The sequence below is a fragment of the Vanellus vanellus genome (assembly GCF_965231255.1).
Source record: "Vanellus vanellus genome assembly, chromosome: 1".
NCBI classification, from domain to species: Eukaryota; Metazoa; Chordata; class Aves; order Charadriiformes; family Charadriidae; genus Vanellus; species Vanellus vanellus.
This window is the reverse complement of record NC_138905.1, coordinates 64217699-64233705: the sequence shown is the minus strand read 5'-3', so window position 1 is coordinate 64233705 and position 16007 is coordinate 64217699. Positions and strand designations below refer to the sequence as shown.

General features: G+C 46.8%; 1 protein-coding gene across 1 annotated transcript; it reads left to right on the top strand.

The window, feature by feature from the left end:
- The first annotated feature begins 1742 nt into the window (after window positions 1-1742).
- On the top strand, window positions 1743-15812 carry LOC309679569 (protein mono-ADP-ribosyltransferase PARP12-like). The gene is made up of 8 exons (XM_082492917.1): window positions 1743-1783; window positions 8845-8980; window positions 9611-9731; window positions 10815-10905; window positions 12149-12224; window positions 12988-13118; window positions 14897-15048; window positions 15485-15812. The coding sequence occupies exons 2-8, from the start codon at window positions 8921-8923 to the stop codon at window positions 15763-15765; spliced, it is 912 nt and encodes a 303-aa protein (XP_082349043.1). The 5' UTR covers window positions 1743-1783; window positions 8845-8920; the 3' UTR covers window positions 15766-15812.
- Window positions 15813-16007: the final 195 nt, after the last annotated feature.

Sequence of the window (16007 nt, the reverse complement as noted above, 5' to 3'; positions counted from 1 at the left end):
ACACCGTAGCATCAGTAGTCACGCATCAAACCTTGGAGTGGTCTGAAATTGCAACAGAGCTGCTGTGTCTGCAGATAGACAGATAGAAAGCGTGAAACACCACTTTTTTTTTTTTTTTATTTGTCCATTTCCTCTGAAAAGAAAAAGGGAACAAGAATTGTAGTTCATGGGGGGAAAATAAGTAATCCCACCTGCCGGACCATGGTTTCTTTATACACAATAAATCATTTGACATATGCAGGGAAACTACACTTGGATGCCTCTTCTGACTGTGCAGGAATATGATCTTGCAGGGCTATAATTAGGATGTCTGCTCCAAGACCTGCCAGATACTAGAAATGCAGGCGGATATAGTACTGTGGTTACATTGACAGTTAGAAATCAGAGGTTCAACAGCTCCACGGATGACATTGCAATTAAAAGTGATAAAAATAAAAAATACGATGTTCAGAAGGCTTCTATTTATGGTGAGCTCAAGTTTCCAGTTTGTGGTGAGTTGTTTGTTTTTAGAAAGGACGGTATGTTGCTCCCAGCAAAGCTACATAAACATCTTCTAGCAAGCCAGAATGTTTTTCCTAGAGCTGATATCTCATGCTTACTGAAACTCTTGGCTTCAGTTCAGAAAGGCATTTTACTAGAGAATTCACATATGCAAAAATGAACCTGCGGGACCCGATCCTATAAATCTCATCAGTCAAAGGGAAGCATAAAAGTTGTGCAACTTTGGAGAAGAGAGCCAGATACTACATGGAAGGTCAAAAGACAGTCAAGAAAGGCCACATGGGGAAGAAACAAAGTTCAACTTCATAATCACATTTGTGGTGTTTTGTTGTTTTCTTTTAATACTACATCTATAAAGTGCAGTCAAAGTGCAGCCTTTCCAGAAACTAAACCAGAGATTTATGTGTTTCAGCCATTAAAGATCTGGTCTGACTAGATCATCAGAAAATAAAAATGTTCTGGGCAATTCAACTGAACGTAACTTGTGTAACAAAACAAAACAAAAAGTTTTCATTTGAACAAGTTTATGTAGTTAGTACTACTTGACCTGTCGTTAAGCTTTATGCTTCAGAGCTCTGCTGGGAAATGCTCTCAGCCTTTTAGGCTGAAAGACTGGAGGTCGGATCGGAAAGCTGCTAACTCTTTGATTTCCATGGGGAAGAACAGAGGGGAGGCTCAGACTTCAAGGTAAAGGAATACAAATAGCACAGAGGTCTCCATGGGCTGCCTGAGCCTGCCCCACAGGGCTCTGTGCTCAGTTTGCACTGGTTCGGGTGGCTCCGTGCAGCTCTGTGTACTGCAACCCCCCCTTCCCGCCCCGAACAGCGCGATGATCAACATGGAGAGTGTGTTAAGAGATGCACCCGCTTTCTGCATTGAGATTTGGGGTTTGCTTTGCACGGCAACACCAGCTTTTGGCTTTCAAAGAATGATGTTCGGCACGAAGCTGCTCCCAGCAGGAATCTTGAAAGGAGAGGGTCCTGAATATCCCCAGCCACTGGAAAGATAGGAGGAATCAGCTCAAGGTAAGAGTTGGTACGTGACAACAGGAATCAAGCAGTAGGGACAAACTATGCTGGTTTGTAAGGATGTTGATTTTACTGATGTGGCTGCCAAAAACATCAGCTGTGCCTGGCTGCTCTGCTCATGCCTGGCAGATGCACGTGTGTATGGCGCAATCACCAGAAGGAAATGTTATGCAGCTCCATTTCCAAAGGGCCAGTGGCTAGCGGAGAGGCAACCGTGACGTCTCGTGGAGAGAGACTCCGAGAGAGACAGCGAGGTACAAACGTGCTGTAGGGAGTTCAGAAGGAGCTCAAACAAGCCAGTCATATTTTATTTCTGAAGTTTTTACTGCAGCTGTGGGATCTTTCCCATGTGGAGCGAGACTTCAGAGGGCTCATCTGACCAGCGAGCACGTGGCTGATGCCCTCAGCTCCCGGCGGGGGGGTGGGGTGGTGGCTGGGCAGCCCGATGGCAGGACTGTGAGTAGGGGAGATGGGGAAGGTGGCATGTGCCGGGTTCTGACAGCTTTCCTGGGGTGCTGCCGAGCAGGGAGGGAGGAAGTTGGGGATTTCATGGTTTGTGGGCTTGGCTATAAGGTCTGCTGGGAGGATAACTGCTTGCGGTCAGTCGTACTGTGAGCTGTGTTTATGTCTTCGTTAATTCACCCTTTCTTCCACATGGCGAGGAAGTGTGTAAGAGAAAAGGTAGCATGAGGTTGCTTTTTATGTATAAAATTTCTTCTGTATTAAGCTATTCCTGTGGAGATGTAAAAAGCAAATTTACAGGACATCTCTCAGTTGCACAAGACCAGATAGCGAAATCTTCAGCAAAAGGTGAAGGACACTACCTGTCTTGCCAGTGAAATATTTGTCTGCTTTGTTAACTGTTTCACCTCTGTTTCTTTCTGATTGGGGTTATTTGGTGAGTGGAAAATCCCCGCAAGGAGCAGAAATGCTGGGAAGTGAAAGTGAAAGTAGGGCACAACTGGACATTTTTGAAAGCTGATAGGGTTAGGGCAGACTGGGACCCCAGGGCCTCAGCAGGGGAGGTGGCAAGGATTAGCATCTATTTGTGGAGTGGGGAAAGAGGGAACAGGGATGTGGGGAGCAATGGAGAAAAGCTGTCTGGAAACATCATCCCACCCCACTCCCGCTTTTCTCTCCATTTCCCCTCCACCCCCTCAAATCCCACACTTCAAACCCACAAACTTCAAATTTTTCTGCTATGGCAGCAGTAGCAGCACACTGCTGTGCGGAGGGGAGAAAAGGGACAGCTGTATCCAAAAAAATCTCCCTGGAGTACTGGATCTCATGAATCTCCTGCAATGGGATTTGAGAGAAAATGAACTGGGAGCATTTTTCTAGGAACAGGCCTGGCTGGTGTTAGTGCGTACAAAGAGCAACTGTTGGTTTGAAGGCAGCGCTGGAACAAGTTAAGGCTGCGAAGGAGACTCAAGTCCTTCCTCGCCCTTTGTTCGGGCAGTCCAGGGGCTGCCAAGCCTTTGTTTGTAGACCTTTGTAAATGTAACCAGCTCTATAAGGGAGCTCCTCCTCTAATGATTTCCTCTGATTAGCCTGCTCTGCATATCCGTGATCTCTGCCAAAGTGTGAAGGGCATCAGAGCCAGATAAATGATCATTTTCAGTTTCTCTTTGAATAGCGTGTTCAAATTCTTCAAGCAGCTCTGAGGAGCTCAGCCACAGACCCTTGCAAACTCCATGGCAGACAGGTGAGCAGCTCTTGCCTCTGTGTATGTGCTCCACAATGGGGGAATGTTGTAGGAGCAGCGAAGTGATGAGATGCAGGGAAAAATGTTGGCTGGGTCCAAAACTGGGACAAGCAAAGGAGGTTGAAGCACAGCAGCAAGCGAAGTAAAATCGTCTGAGTTTGAATTATTGGTGGCTACCTGTTTCAGCTTGTTCTCTTTGTAGTTGCTGTGTCTCCGGGGTAGAGCACAGAGCAGAGATTTTGCTGGTAAGTGATTTTTTTGGGTTCCCCTATCCCCACCCCCCCTTCCAAGGAATTTGACCTTGGCTGGCTGCCAGACACCCACCCAGATGCTCTCTCACTCCCCCTCCTCAACAGGACAGGGGGTGGGGGGTGGGGAGAGAAGATAAGATCAAAAAGTTAATGGGTTGAGATAAAGACAGGGAGATAACTTAGCAAGTACTGCCATGGGCGAAACAGACTTGACTTGGGGAAACTTAATTTCTTGCCAATTAAAATAGATTTAGATGATGAGAAACAAACCCAAAAATTAGAACAACACCTTCCCACCACCTCCCTTTTTCCCAGGTTCAACTTTACTCCTTCTGCCTCCTCCCGCCTCTCCCCCCCCCCCATAACCCCCCTATCAGCGACAGAGCAGGGGAGCAGGGAAGGGGAAAGGGTGTAGACCTCAGTCCATAGGAGTTGCCCTCTGCTACTCCATCATCCTGAAAAATTTCCCACATTCCGGCGTGGCTCCTTCTCACAGGCTGCTTCAGAATAAGCCTGCTCTGGCATGGGCTCCTTTCCATGGATTGCAGTTTCCTTCAGGTCACGTCCATGTTCTGCAGCATGGAGATCTGCTTCACCATGGTCCCCCACAGGTTGCAGGGGGGCAATCTGCTTTACCATGGTTTTCTCTATGAGCTGCAGGGGAATCTCTGCTCCAGTGCCTGGAGCCTGGAGCTCCGGTGCCAGGAGCACCTCCTCACCTCCACTGATGTGGTTGCCTGCAGGGCTGTTTCTCACATTTTTCCTCACTTCTCCCTGCTGGGCAGCTTTCTCAGAGGTGCCACCAACTTGGCTGATGGGCTCAGCTGTGTCCTGCAGTGGATCTGCTGAGCTGGCTGTGTCCAGCAGGGGACACCCCCTGGTCTTTTCTCACAGAGGCCACCCCTGCAGCCCCTGTACCTGTGCCCAGTACAATACCTGTGAGTGGCAGCTTTGCTCTCCTGATTTGCCTTTTTTCCTATCGCCGATGGGAACTGCTCCGGAGCAATCCCAACCTGTAGCAGAGCAGCAGATCTTGGCACACAAGGGGTTTTCCTGAGGCGTGGAGACACCAGGGCAGCAGAGAGACCTGCCAGCTCCCGGCAGGTCTATCGAGAGACGCTGATGAGGCCTAGGCTTGCAGGACAACTGTGGCCACCCCCAGGCCTGTGAAAAACAGCCTGGAGAGCATGAGCAACCAGAGCCCAGCATGGCAGTTTGCGCAGGAAGGGCACAGTCACCCTCAAGGTGTGAGTTCAGTTGGTGGTTGTCATCCTCTGAGAAGGAGCACAGCTATGGTATCCACCTGGTGGAAAGCCATGTCCTCTACGCTCGGCAGAATGGATGTGGTGACCCAGACAGCTCCCATGAAAACACACGCAGCCACCCCGGTCTCGGGCTGCAGGGAGTGCCAGAGCCTTTTGCTGGTAAGGATGGCAGTTGTCAGAACAGCTGTGTGAGGTGTGACCAGGTGGAGGATCTGCTCAGCCTGGTGGCAGAGAGAGGGAGGAGAAAGCTTAAGGAGCATCAGGGAGGCTGAGAAAGAGATAGGCTGGCGGAACTGTGCTCTGCCCTCCCTGAGACAGAAACAGGAGCAGCCACCAGAAAAAAAAACAACACAAGATCAAGGGGATCCTGTATCCTCTCCCTACCAGGCTGAAGGCAGTAGCTTAAAGGAGAGGAGTGAATGGAGACCACTCCATGCTTGGGGTGGCAGATGAACCCCCTCCTTGCCCACCCCACCTTCTCAGGTGCCTCTGTATAACAGGTACAAGGCTCTGGATGTGCAAGGCCAGGCAATGGATGATGTGGATGATGGTCCATCTGCACTAGAGGTGTTACCAAGGTCAGAAAGGTCTGTTCCCCTTATCACAACCACCTCTACAAGGAAGAAAAGACAGGTTATAGTTGTAGGTGGATCCCTTCTGAGAGGAAAAGAGGGTCCAATATGCTGGACAGACCCTCCTCTTATGGAAGTCTGCTGCCTCCCTGGGGCCCAGGTTAAGGACTTCACTAGGAAACTTCCTAGCCTGGTATGCCCCTTGGACTATTACCTGTTACTGTTCTTCCATGTGGGTGGCGATGAAGCTGCAACATGTAGCCCAACGGCCATCAAAAGAGACTTCAGGGTCTTGGGATCATTGGTAAGGGAATCTGTAGCACCTGTTAGTTTTTCATCTCTCCTTCCAGTTATGGGCAGCAACACTGGAAGAAACAGGTGGACCCACTCTATTAATACACGGCTCTGTAGCTGGTGTCACTGACACAATTTTTTTTCTTTTTCCGATAATGGTATGGCCTAAACGGCACCAGGCCTGCCGGCATCAGATGGGATTCACCTTTCTCACAGGGGGAAGAGGGTCTTGGTTCACAAGCTAGTGGGGCTCTCTGACAGAGTTTTAAACTAGTCTTGAAGGGGGAGAGGGAAAATATCAGGCTTGCCGGTAACAAGCTGCGGGATGACATGCCAAGGTTAGAGGGACAGGGTGCTAGTGAGGGCCCTCAGCCTGTTGCTCTGAGATACGCTGGCTACACTGCAGCAGACTTGAAGTCTTACAGAGGTGTGCCAGGGCCTCCTGAGGTAATAGGAGCCAACAGGAAAACACCAGTGAAATACCTCAAAGGAATTAAAGGGTGTTCCTCTAAGAAGGTGACATGGCCGACAGCCCAGCTGAAGTACCTCTACACCAATACATGCAGTATGGGCAACAAACAGGAGAAGTTGGAAGCCATTGTGCAGCAGGAAAACTATGATATAGTTGTCATTACTGAAACTTGGTGGGACAAATCCCATGACTGGAGTGTGGCTATTGATGGCTACAGGCTGTTCAGAAAGGATAGGCAAGGAAGGAGAGGTGGTGGGGTAGCCTTGTGTGTTTGGGAGTGTTTTGATTGTCTAAAGCTTAATGATGGTGATGATAAGGTTGAGTGTTTAGAGTGTTTACGGGTAAGAATCAGGGGGAAGGCCAACAAGGCACATAGCATGGTGGGAATCTGTTATAGACCACTCAACCAGGATGAAGAGGCAGATGAAATATTCTACAAGCAACTGGGAGAAGTCTCACAATCGCTAGCCCTTGTTCTCGTGGGGGACTTCAATTTACCAGATGTCTGCTGGAAATACAATATAGCCGAGAGGAAACAGTCTAGGAGGTTCCAGGAGTGTGTGGAAGAGAACTTCCTGACACAGCTGGTGAGGGAGCCAACTAGGGAAGGTGCCCTGCTGGACCTGCTGTTTGTGAACAGAGAAGGACTTGTGGGTGATGTGATGGTTGGAAGCTGTCTTAGGCATAGTGATCGCAAAATGGTGAGAGTTTTTGATTCTTGAAGAAGTAAGGAGGGGGTCAGCAGAACTGCTATCTTGGACTTCCAGGGGGCAGACTTTGTCCTGTTTAGGAGCCTGGTTGACAGAATCCTTTGGGAGGTAGTCCTGAAAGGCAAAAGAGTCCAGGAAGGCTGGGCTTTCTTCATGAAGAAAATTCTAAGGGTGCAGGAGAAGGCTGTCCCCATGTGCTGAAAGACGAGCTGGCAGGGAAGAGCAGCCTGGCTTAACAGAGAGTTTTGGCTGGAACTCAGGGGGTTAAAAAGAGAGTTTATGGACTTTGGAAGAAGGGGCAGGCAACTGAGGAGGACTGCAAGGGTGTCGTGATGTTATGCAGGAAGAGAATTGGAAGGTCCAAAGCCCAACTAGAACATAATGTGGCTACTGCCGTAAAAGACAATAAAAAATGTTTCTATAAATACATTAGCAACAAGAGGAGGGCTAAGGAGAATCTCCATCATCTATTGTATGTGAGGGTGGTGGTGTAACCACCCCCTCCGCCTCGCCCCTTTAGGCCACTTGGTGCTTGCTGTGATTCCCTTCCCCCCCGCCCCCCACCTCCCCCCTCCCACCTGGGCCACGTAACAGTACCAGAATGTTACCTGAGATACACAATGGTTGAACATAAAAAGAAAGAGATAAAGGTGAAGGGTAACAGACCAGAACACTATGGCAACACCGTAGTGTACCTGGCTCCCGTGACTCCTGTTGCTTGGGAACAATAATGGTAATCGATCACTCCTGACAATACATGGATCACGGTCCAAAGAGGGGGGTGATACCAGAACTTCAAGTTCTAGCGAGTTCTAGGCTTGCACAAGTGGTGGGAAGTACCAGAATATCCCATTGTCCATGTTGGGCTGGAGTGGAAAAGTACCCGATGAAAGTCAATTATCTCAAACCCTATAAGTAGCAATTCTAGTGAGACCCTTTGAGCTCTTCTGGATCACAGTGGGCTGTGATCAGCATCTCTCCTGAGCTGGTACACCACTCAGAAAAACACCTCGAGGATTAAAAGGCCAGGGGGAATCAACCTTCTTGAGTCTCAGTTATCACCTGCTGAGGAATGCTGATGCATTTTGATTATTTACTCCGAACTCAAGAAGAGAGAAATTTTAACTAAAGGCTAGCCTTTCTTTCATCCACCTCTCTATACGCATGTCTCTAATATACACATTAGCTCTTATGAGTGTGGGTGTTCTTATACTTTGTTGGATCCGAATACTTTCTGTCCATTTGTGTGTGCATAAGGAGTAAAAAGGGGCACCTGTCGGCTCATTGGGGTCAGCCACTGCGAAGGGACCTTTGGTCCTAGCAATCAAAGACTCGTGTGTGTGTGTGTGCGCACAACCCCTCGAGTGGTGTGAGTTTGTATGTTTGTGCTCATATGTATATATATTGATTTAGGTTACCTAATATTATGTTAGTGTGAATCTTGTGATTTTCTGAATCTATAATTAAGTTGCTGTCCAATTATTTTGTTGAATCATCTTGTAAATCCTTAAATTGGTTAATGGTTAAGTGCTGCTAAAATCCAACCACTTGATCTGCCTCAAATCATTAATAAATTTTCAATTGCTGCCGAATCATAACCATGTCAAATATTTCCATCTGCAACAGAAACATAGTGACAAAGGATGACTGAAGGCATTATGACTTCTGCAGCTGATCACACACTGTCTAGAAGCCATATCTTACTCCCTTTAGACAGGTGGCACCACTGGCCTTCATGTAATGAGCTGAGTTTATTGCATCAAGTTGTATTTTCTTACAATGTGTATTTTAGAAAGATATATTTTAGAGAAAAACAGTGACCCAGGAGCAAGCCAGAGAGGTCAGGGTCACTTCTGTGGTGCTTAACTTGCCCCATAAGTGTATAAACATCAGTCCCTCAGTTCTGGGTCAAACCTGCACTTCCCAGCTGGGTGGGTCTTCTTTTCTGAGAAGTGATTAGACTTCTGACCAGACCAGGGATATCGCATAGTTTGACAGCTTTGGAAAAGACCCATGCTTTAATCTGGATTTCTCTTCTGATGTTAGGGCTGAGCAAGCAGCCAGGCATCAGTCAGCTCTTCTGCACCTGTGGTGTCTTCTGACTCACCTGTCTGCTCCCAAAATGGAGTACACCTGGTATTGGCTGGATGATTCTGATCAGTGGATTGAGTATGGGGAAGAGGTAAGATCCATCTGCTGTTGATGACAAAAGCTCTTGTTAAGCCATCTTTGGAGAGTGATTTAGGGAAAGTTTTTCTGCTGCTGGTGTGTTTCACACACACCGCTGGGTGTCCTTGCAGTGCTGCTCTGATGTCCTGGTAGATTTGTCTTATTAATTGTCCCTCAATGCAGTACTTCTACTCTGAGAAGGCTTTCATAGAATCATAGAATGGTTTAGGTTGGAAAGGACCTTGAAGATCATCGAGTTCCAACCCCTCTGCCGTAGGCAGGGACACCTCTCAGTAGACCAGGTTGCCCAAGGCCACGCCCAGCCTGGCCTTGAACACCTCCAGGGATGGGGCCTTTCAAAGGACTGGCTTTGAAAGTGGGTGCATTTTCCAGGGATGCCGGACGTCTTTTGGCTGAAGCTGACCACACAGGCCGAAGGCTGCTTTGTTGCTGCTGTTACAAGCAGCTCTTCTCTGTGGCATACCCCTCCGTTGCTGAAGAACAAAATGCTTGAAGCCTTAGAGACTTAGTTCAAAATGGCATCCCGTGATAGGGGTCCAGGGAAACCCTGGTATTTCCCCACAATGTCACCTAAACCAAAGATTGGTTTCTAACAGGTATAATTTCCTTGTTCTTTTTATAGCATCCAGGTCACTGCTCTGCCACAGTAAAATCTGCAGATCTGGAGAAGAAATTTCTAGCTGACTGGAAAGGCACTGTGTTTTTCAGGGCTGGTTCTCAGAAGTATAAATTAAACTTTGAAGGTGAAGTATCTCCTTGTTGTAAGTTCATTACACAGTGTAGCTGACTCTAAGGTAGCCTCCTTCATGTGGAGCTGTCACACTATGTCTGGGTTTCTTTGAACAGGTCTTTTTCCTCCTGTAAGTTTTCTCCAAACAGAACTTGATCCGTACGTGCATTTCTCAGCAGTTTTGAGGTACCCCACTTGAGCTTGTGCATCTGTAATCAAAAAAGCATCTCTGGCGATATTGTATATTCAGAATAAGAGTTGAGAGTAAATGTTTAAATGTTTCATGGCATCCGGCTTATGCATTTGAGTTTATACAACTAAAGAGGTGAAATGAGAAAGCAAAAAAAAAAAAAAAGAAGCACTGAAAAGTCAAATGATGAAGAAGTGAGCCCATGGTAGACATCTCACAAGCTAGTTATGGGGAGAGAAAGCACACAGTGCAGCAAAGGAAAATTTAGGGCTGGTTGCACAGAAATAGAATGGGAAAATGAGAAATGCTTTTCTGTTTCTAATTTATTTACCCATCTTAAAATTCCTGTTAGCTTTCCAAACTTTAAATTCATTTCCTGGCATGAATAAAGAGAGTGGTGTTTAAAGGAGGAAACAATGGATAATTAGCCATGTCACACAGCATGCGCTCTGTGATATTGTTGCAGGACCAAGAAGAGAGGACAGACTTTCCTCTTAGCACCACGTAACAAACCCATGCTGCTGGGAAAACTAGATTTATGGCCTCCACCATATTGAAAACTCTTCCCCGCTGTAGATCTGACATCAGATGTGGTTTTCTCTGGCTGACAGCCGGGATGTGAATGCATGTGCAGGTGCAGTTGGTGGTTGGTTGCCTTTGAGCTTCACAACCTATGCTAGCAGGTGGTTGACCTTGCTGATCTCCAGGCAGAAGCAGCATGAGTAGGAATGATTTCGAAGTATGGACTGGGGTGGGTGTGGTAGAGAGAGCACCATGATGTGGTATTCAGGGCTAACTCCTTTTTTTTTGTGTTGTTTTTTTTTTTTTTTTTTTTTTCTAAACACATTAAGAGTGTTTCCCTGGACAATAAATTATCTAATTATGGAGTCGTGTTTTTCTTTCAAGACATGGTCCAAACAAATTTGGTCTTTGGAACTCAAAGAAAAGTTGTCCGACTGCCAAAATTTCTGCCCCCTCAAGATGGACAAGACAGAAGGTAATATACATTCCTTATTTATTAATGTCTCTAGATGACAGCACCTTTCTGCTAAGAAGTTCCTCCTACCTGTCTAGAATTCATTTTTTAGATTTTTAAAATTCTTTTTTAGATAGTTTTTGCTGACTGGTTTAATGGCAAATTTTGCGGTGACAGTATTTGTAATTATGCAACACTTCTGTGAAGTGTGCTGGAGGGATGTTTGGTGGCAGTCTCTGGCAGCTGTGAGAGACCCCTGGAGTAGATTTGTTCTCTCTGTGAAAGCAAGGCCACATAGGGCTGACACAACTGTGCCAGGAATTTTTATTCTTTGATTTATGCCCCAACAATGCTAAATAAACTGTGCACAGGGTAGGAGCAAGGGACTGCCAGTCCCAAGAATGGTGGAGCAGATAGATGCTATCCCCTGGAAAGTTGAGGATAAAATAAAACACAGAAGCAAATCCCTCTAAATGAAGTAAACTGGGTGCACTTATTTGGGATACCCTATCTTATGGCTTTTTTAAAGGAAGTTCAGCTTGACAGAATTTGAGCATGTCTGCTGTAAAAGTTAGTTGTGCTACTGCTTTATTTTAAAAAGAGCCTTTTCTGCTTCGGAAACTCACCAGCAGACAGCCAAGGGTCAATTTGAAGCCAAGGGTTCAATTTAAGGGTTGGTCCAACCAAGGGTGGGTTGATTCAAAAAGAAAACATACTGTAGCTCCTGAATGAATGCTAATGCTTCTGTTACCTGGGTTAAAACATGCGTGCCAGGAGGGCGTTAGTGCTGGAAGTTGTTAAGCATTGACTGGTGCAGTAGTGCCTCTGCAGGGCACAACTGTCCGCTCACAACCTTCTGACAGGTATGGTCCTGGGAATGGGTAGAGGCAGGCCACCCATCTGGCCAGTGATTTAGAGGTGAGTAGCCACATAGAGGGAGAGGGCTCGCACTCTGGTTTCCTAGAGATTCAAGCAACACATGTGGAGGGCTAGCTTGGAGCAGTTGTGTAAACCACCCATCTTGGAGCATGTTACTTCTCATTTGAAGTTCCCCTACTAGTGTCTTGACCTGCCAACAGATGCATTAGTGCCACTAGGGTGTGTGTGGAAATCTAAACTGGAGAAAGGCATAATGGTTATGTAAAACAAAAATAAAAATCCAGGAATATCCAAAGGTTGCTGTAGAGTCAGCAGCTGGATCCTCCAGAAGGGGAATTTGGTGAGGAGTATTGTGGGCTGACTTGCTCCTTTTTCTTTTCTGCAGCCAAAACACGACTCTATCAAGTTTTGTCTGTCCTCCACAATGGGACAAATCTGCGCTGCCTGATATCGGGTTCAAGGTATGTCTTTCCAGGTCTCCAATGGGTAGGGCAAATTGCGCCCTGTACCAATTTTTCTGAGAACATGACTGAAGGCACTTGAGATGTTCCCAGCTTTTAAACATGTCTTATAAAATAAGCAACTATGAGGTAAAACAAGACTGACAGTTTCACATTCAGAATAGACCTGTGTCTCCTGGGAGGCTCTCTGAGACCCCCCCTACATCTACAATGCAGGATAAGAAAGGCCCTTTTGGCCATTACTGGTCTGACCTTTCCTTTGCACTCTCCCAAGGCACCTGATCTTCTGATAAACTGGATGAATTGCATCTTAAGGGGGTGTTACAGTGTTTCCTCCAACGATTTGAGACAAAATGTTATTTGCCATGGTAAAACTAGGCCTTAGCCCCGTAGGGAAGGAGCTAGAAGGAGCTAGGGTGTCAAATTAAGGTGAAACTGATATTCAGTCTTCTCCAGCTTGAATGCTGCTGTGCATTTCATCTTTAGGTTACTCTGAAGTAAAAATAATCTAGATGTGGAGGTGTGTCCAGCAAAGAAAGCTCATTTGGGTTTGCATTCATTTCCTTCAGTCAGTGCCTGTGCTTCCATGTGGGGAGGGAGGGTGAAGGTGGGGAGAGGATGGTTAACTGGAAAGACAGGAGAAGCTTGTGATTTTAATGGCAGGGCTTTTCCTCCGATGTGAGGAGGTTGATGAGTCCTTTGAAAGGACTGGGAGTTGTTACTGCCAGTAATACCTTACTTCTGGTGTTTTTAAAATTTTCAGTTGGTACAGCTCAGCTGCGCTTCCAGTGAATATGGAAAAATTAAAAGGCTGTTTGAGAAGACCATGAAAGATTACTGTATCCACCAACTGCAGAGGATCCAGAACCCAACGCTTTGGCAAGTTTTTCAGTGGTTTGTATCCATTTTATTTCATTATCCTTATGGTAGCAGAAGACTGGTGTTTCCTGATCTTTTGTCCTCCTCAGTCTGTATTGGGAGTTGCCGAGTCCATCAATCTAGCAGAGGTGAGACTGCCACGCATCTGTGTGCCCAGGTCCAGCTAGTAGTGAGGTTCAGCACGTTCCCAGTGGGTGCACATGGACAAACACATGCATAGGCACAAAATGTATGAATACGCACACAGCTGGCCACAAAAACCAACACAGACAGCACAGGGCTCATGCAATCATAAACAGCACTCATCCTTTTCCCTTCCTCTGGCTGATTGGGATGAAAGCCTGTTGCTGGAACCCACATGCATGTATGGGTCCCTCTAGGAGCTGGTCTTAGACAGTCAGCCTCCCCATGGGCTGGCCCCTGGGTCCTCTTGTCTCCAGTTACGTTCTTTGTAGACACACACACACACACACGCAAATGGGTCTCCATTGACTTCATGGTATTTTCAGTGGTTGGCCTGGATCTTCTGGTCCCTCCAGTAAGCAAGCTCAGACCTTCTGGTCCCTCCATCATCTGGCCCAGACTTACGACTGCTCCAATACCTGACTCCCAGGCCAGCTACCCTCCTCACTGGCTGTCCAGCTTGATATTGGCCAGTGATCACACGCTGACACACACTCCCTTACTTGCTGCGGTTGGTGGTGCGGTGAACATGCAGCTCCTTTGACCCAAGGTCCCACTCCATATACTGCACCCAGACCCCCATACATGCACATGCACATAGAGTTGGACAGTCCATCACCCAGGTAAGAGTTAGAAATGGGGTTTTGTGAGAAGACAGGGCAGCCTGCGCTGATCAGGCACAGCCCATGGCCAGACAAGTCTCCTGACCAGCCAGTTGCCTGCTTATACACAACCAGCCTTTTTTACCGCCTTATTTTCCCATGTTTGTTCCTCTTCAGACCATCTTCTCCCACCTACAGTTCCTCTGTTAAACATCCCATTATAAGTCCTGTGCAATCCCCAAACTCTCTCCTCCGCTGTCTCATAACAAGTCCCATACTCTCGTAGGTGGTACCCTGCTTCTGTCCATGAGATGCTCCACAGCCTTTTCGTTGCTCATGGTGCTGGGTCTCCCCTGGTTCCTGGGGCTGAGGTTCCCCTGGGGCAGCCCTGGGAGGGGCCGGGTTTGGGGATCCTCTCTCTGTGATCAGGTTGTAGGGGTTGTCTCTCTGCTCTTTTTATCATATAACCTAACCAGTTGTACATGGGTTCTTGATACTGTTATTCAAAAAGAAAGTTCTTTTCCTTTACCATGACTGAGCTATGGTATCTCAAATTTATTCTTTTTGTTTCTCAGTCTCTTCCACATAGGATTGTTAAAAAAATTGTGATAAAGATAGGGGTGGACATTATACAGTCTTCATGGTGGCTTCATACAGCTTGGTTTTATAACCATATTTATGCATTCAGGATTTACATAACCTGGGAACTGACCAATTCCCAGTCAAGAGCTGTTTGTCTCTTTACTCTCTCATGTGGTATGAAGTTGTGGGTGACGCAGTCCATAGTGATGCTGAGAACTTTTTGTTTTGCTGGAAGGAGCCAGCTGTGCAGCAGGGTACCAACAGAAGTGCAAAGCAGGCAGTAACCCCACTGAGAGTGGTTTGTGTCACTGTTCTTCCATGACCCAAAAGTAGGAGGAGTTGAGTTGGGAAATTGTCCCTGTTTGAACCAGGGTAACATGTCATTCTTTTTTTTTTTTTTTTTTTTTTTTTTTTTTTTGTCCTTAGGCAAAAGGAGCAGATGAAGAAGCTCAATAAATCAAAACGGGTGGATGAGCGGCTCCTGTTCCACGGGACAAGTCCGTCCCACATGCCTGCCATTTGTGAGCAGAACTTTGACTGGAGGGTCTGTGGGACTCATGGGACAATGTATGGAAAAGGTACAAATGTGGGTTTTGGGGGCCATAAAAGCACAGGCTGCAGATCCCAGCCAGGCTGGTGGGTGGGTGGGTGGAAAGTGACTGACCATCCCTGACTCCTGCACTCCTGCCATTAGGGCACTCTCACCTGTGTGCATCTGCAATGCTGCAGGCAGCATCAGCAGCAATCCCCTTTCAGGAGGGGCTAAAACCACCCTTCTTCGCCTCAGGTACCTGCTGTTCAGCAAAGCTCTTGGTTAGGTGGAACTGGGAGGTTGATGGTGAAAAGTGGCTAGAGTCTGTTGGTGCTTTAAAATAAGCTGATGTGGAAACATTTGGGGAGGATGTGTGCAAAGCTACTTGGGGTTGTTGAATCACCGGCTGCTAAAGTGCTCATAGCAGATGTTTGTTCCGTGGTTGATATATTGTCTTACCTGTGGCTTTTTCTGGTCCCTAGGAAGCTACTTTGCCAGAGACGCCAGCTATTCTCACATGTACTGTTCCTCTCACAATGGGCACTACAGCATGTTTGTAGCTCATGTTCTTGTTGGAGACTTTGTTCAGGGAAACCCCGAATACCTTCGCCCTCCACCCAGACACAGCAATTCAAACAGGCTTTATGACAGCTGTGTGGATGACCTGACAGACCCTTCCATATTTGTCATCTTTGAGAAGCACCAGATTTACCCTGCCTATATCGTGGAGTACAGCAGCGTGGCCCAATGTATGATCCTGTAATGAATGGTGGAATCTCCTTTGAATTTACACTGAATAAATTACACTTTAGTACATTTTTTTTTTTAATGTTTGTTCAATTTTAGTAGTATCTTTAGACCATTTTGTAACGCAGCAAACCAATACCAATCCCCTGAAGGATTTTGGGGCATAATTTTTTGGTAGGGGCTATTCTTTTGCCAGAAGAAAGCGATAAACTTTAACCTCCACTTTATCTCTAGCTCGGGATGGGGATGTACCTGCCT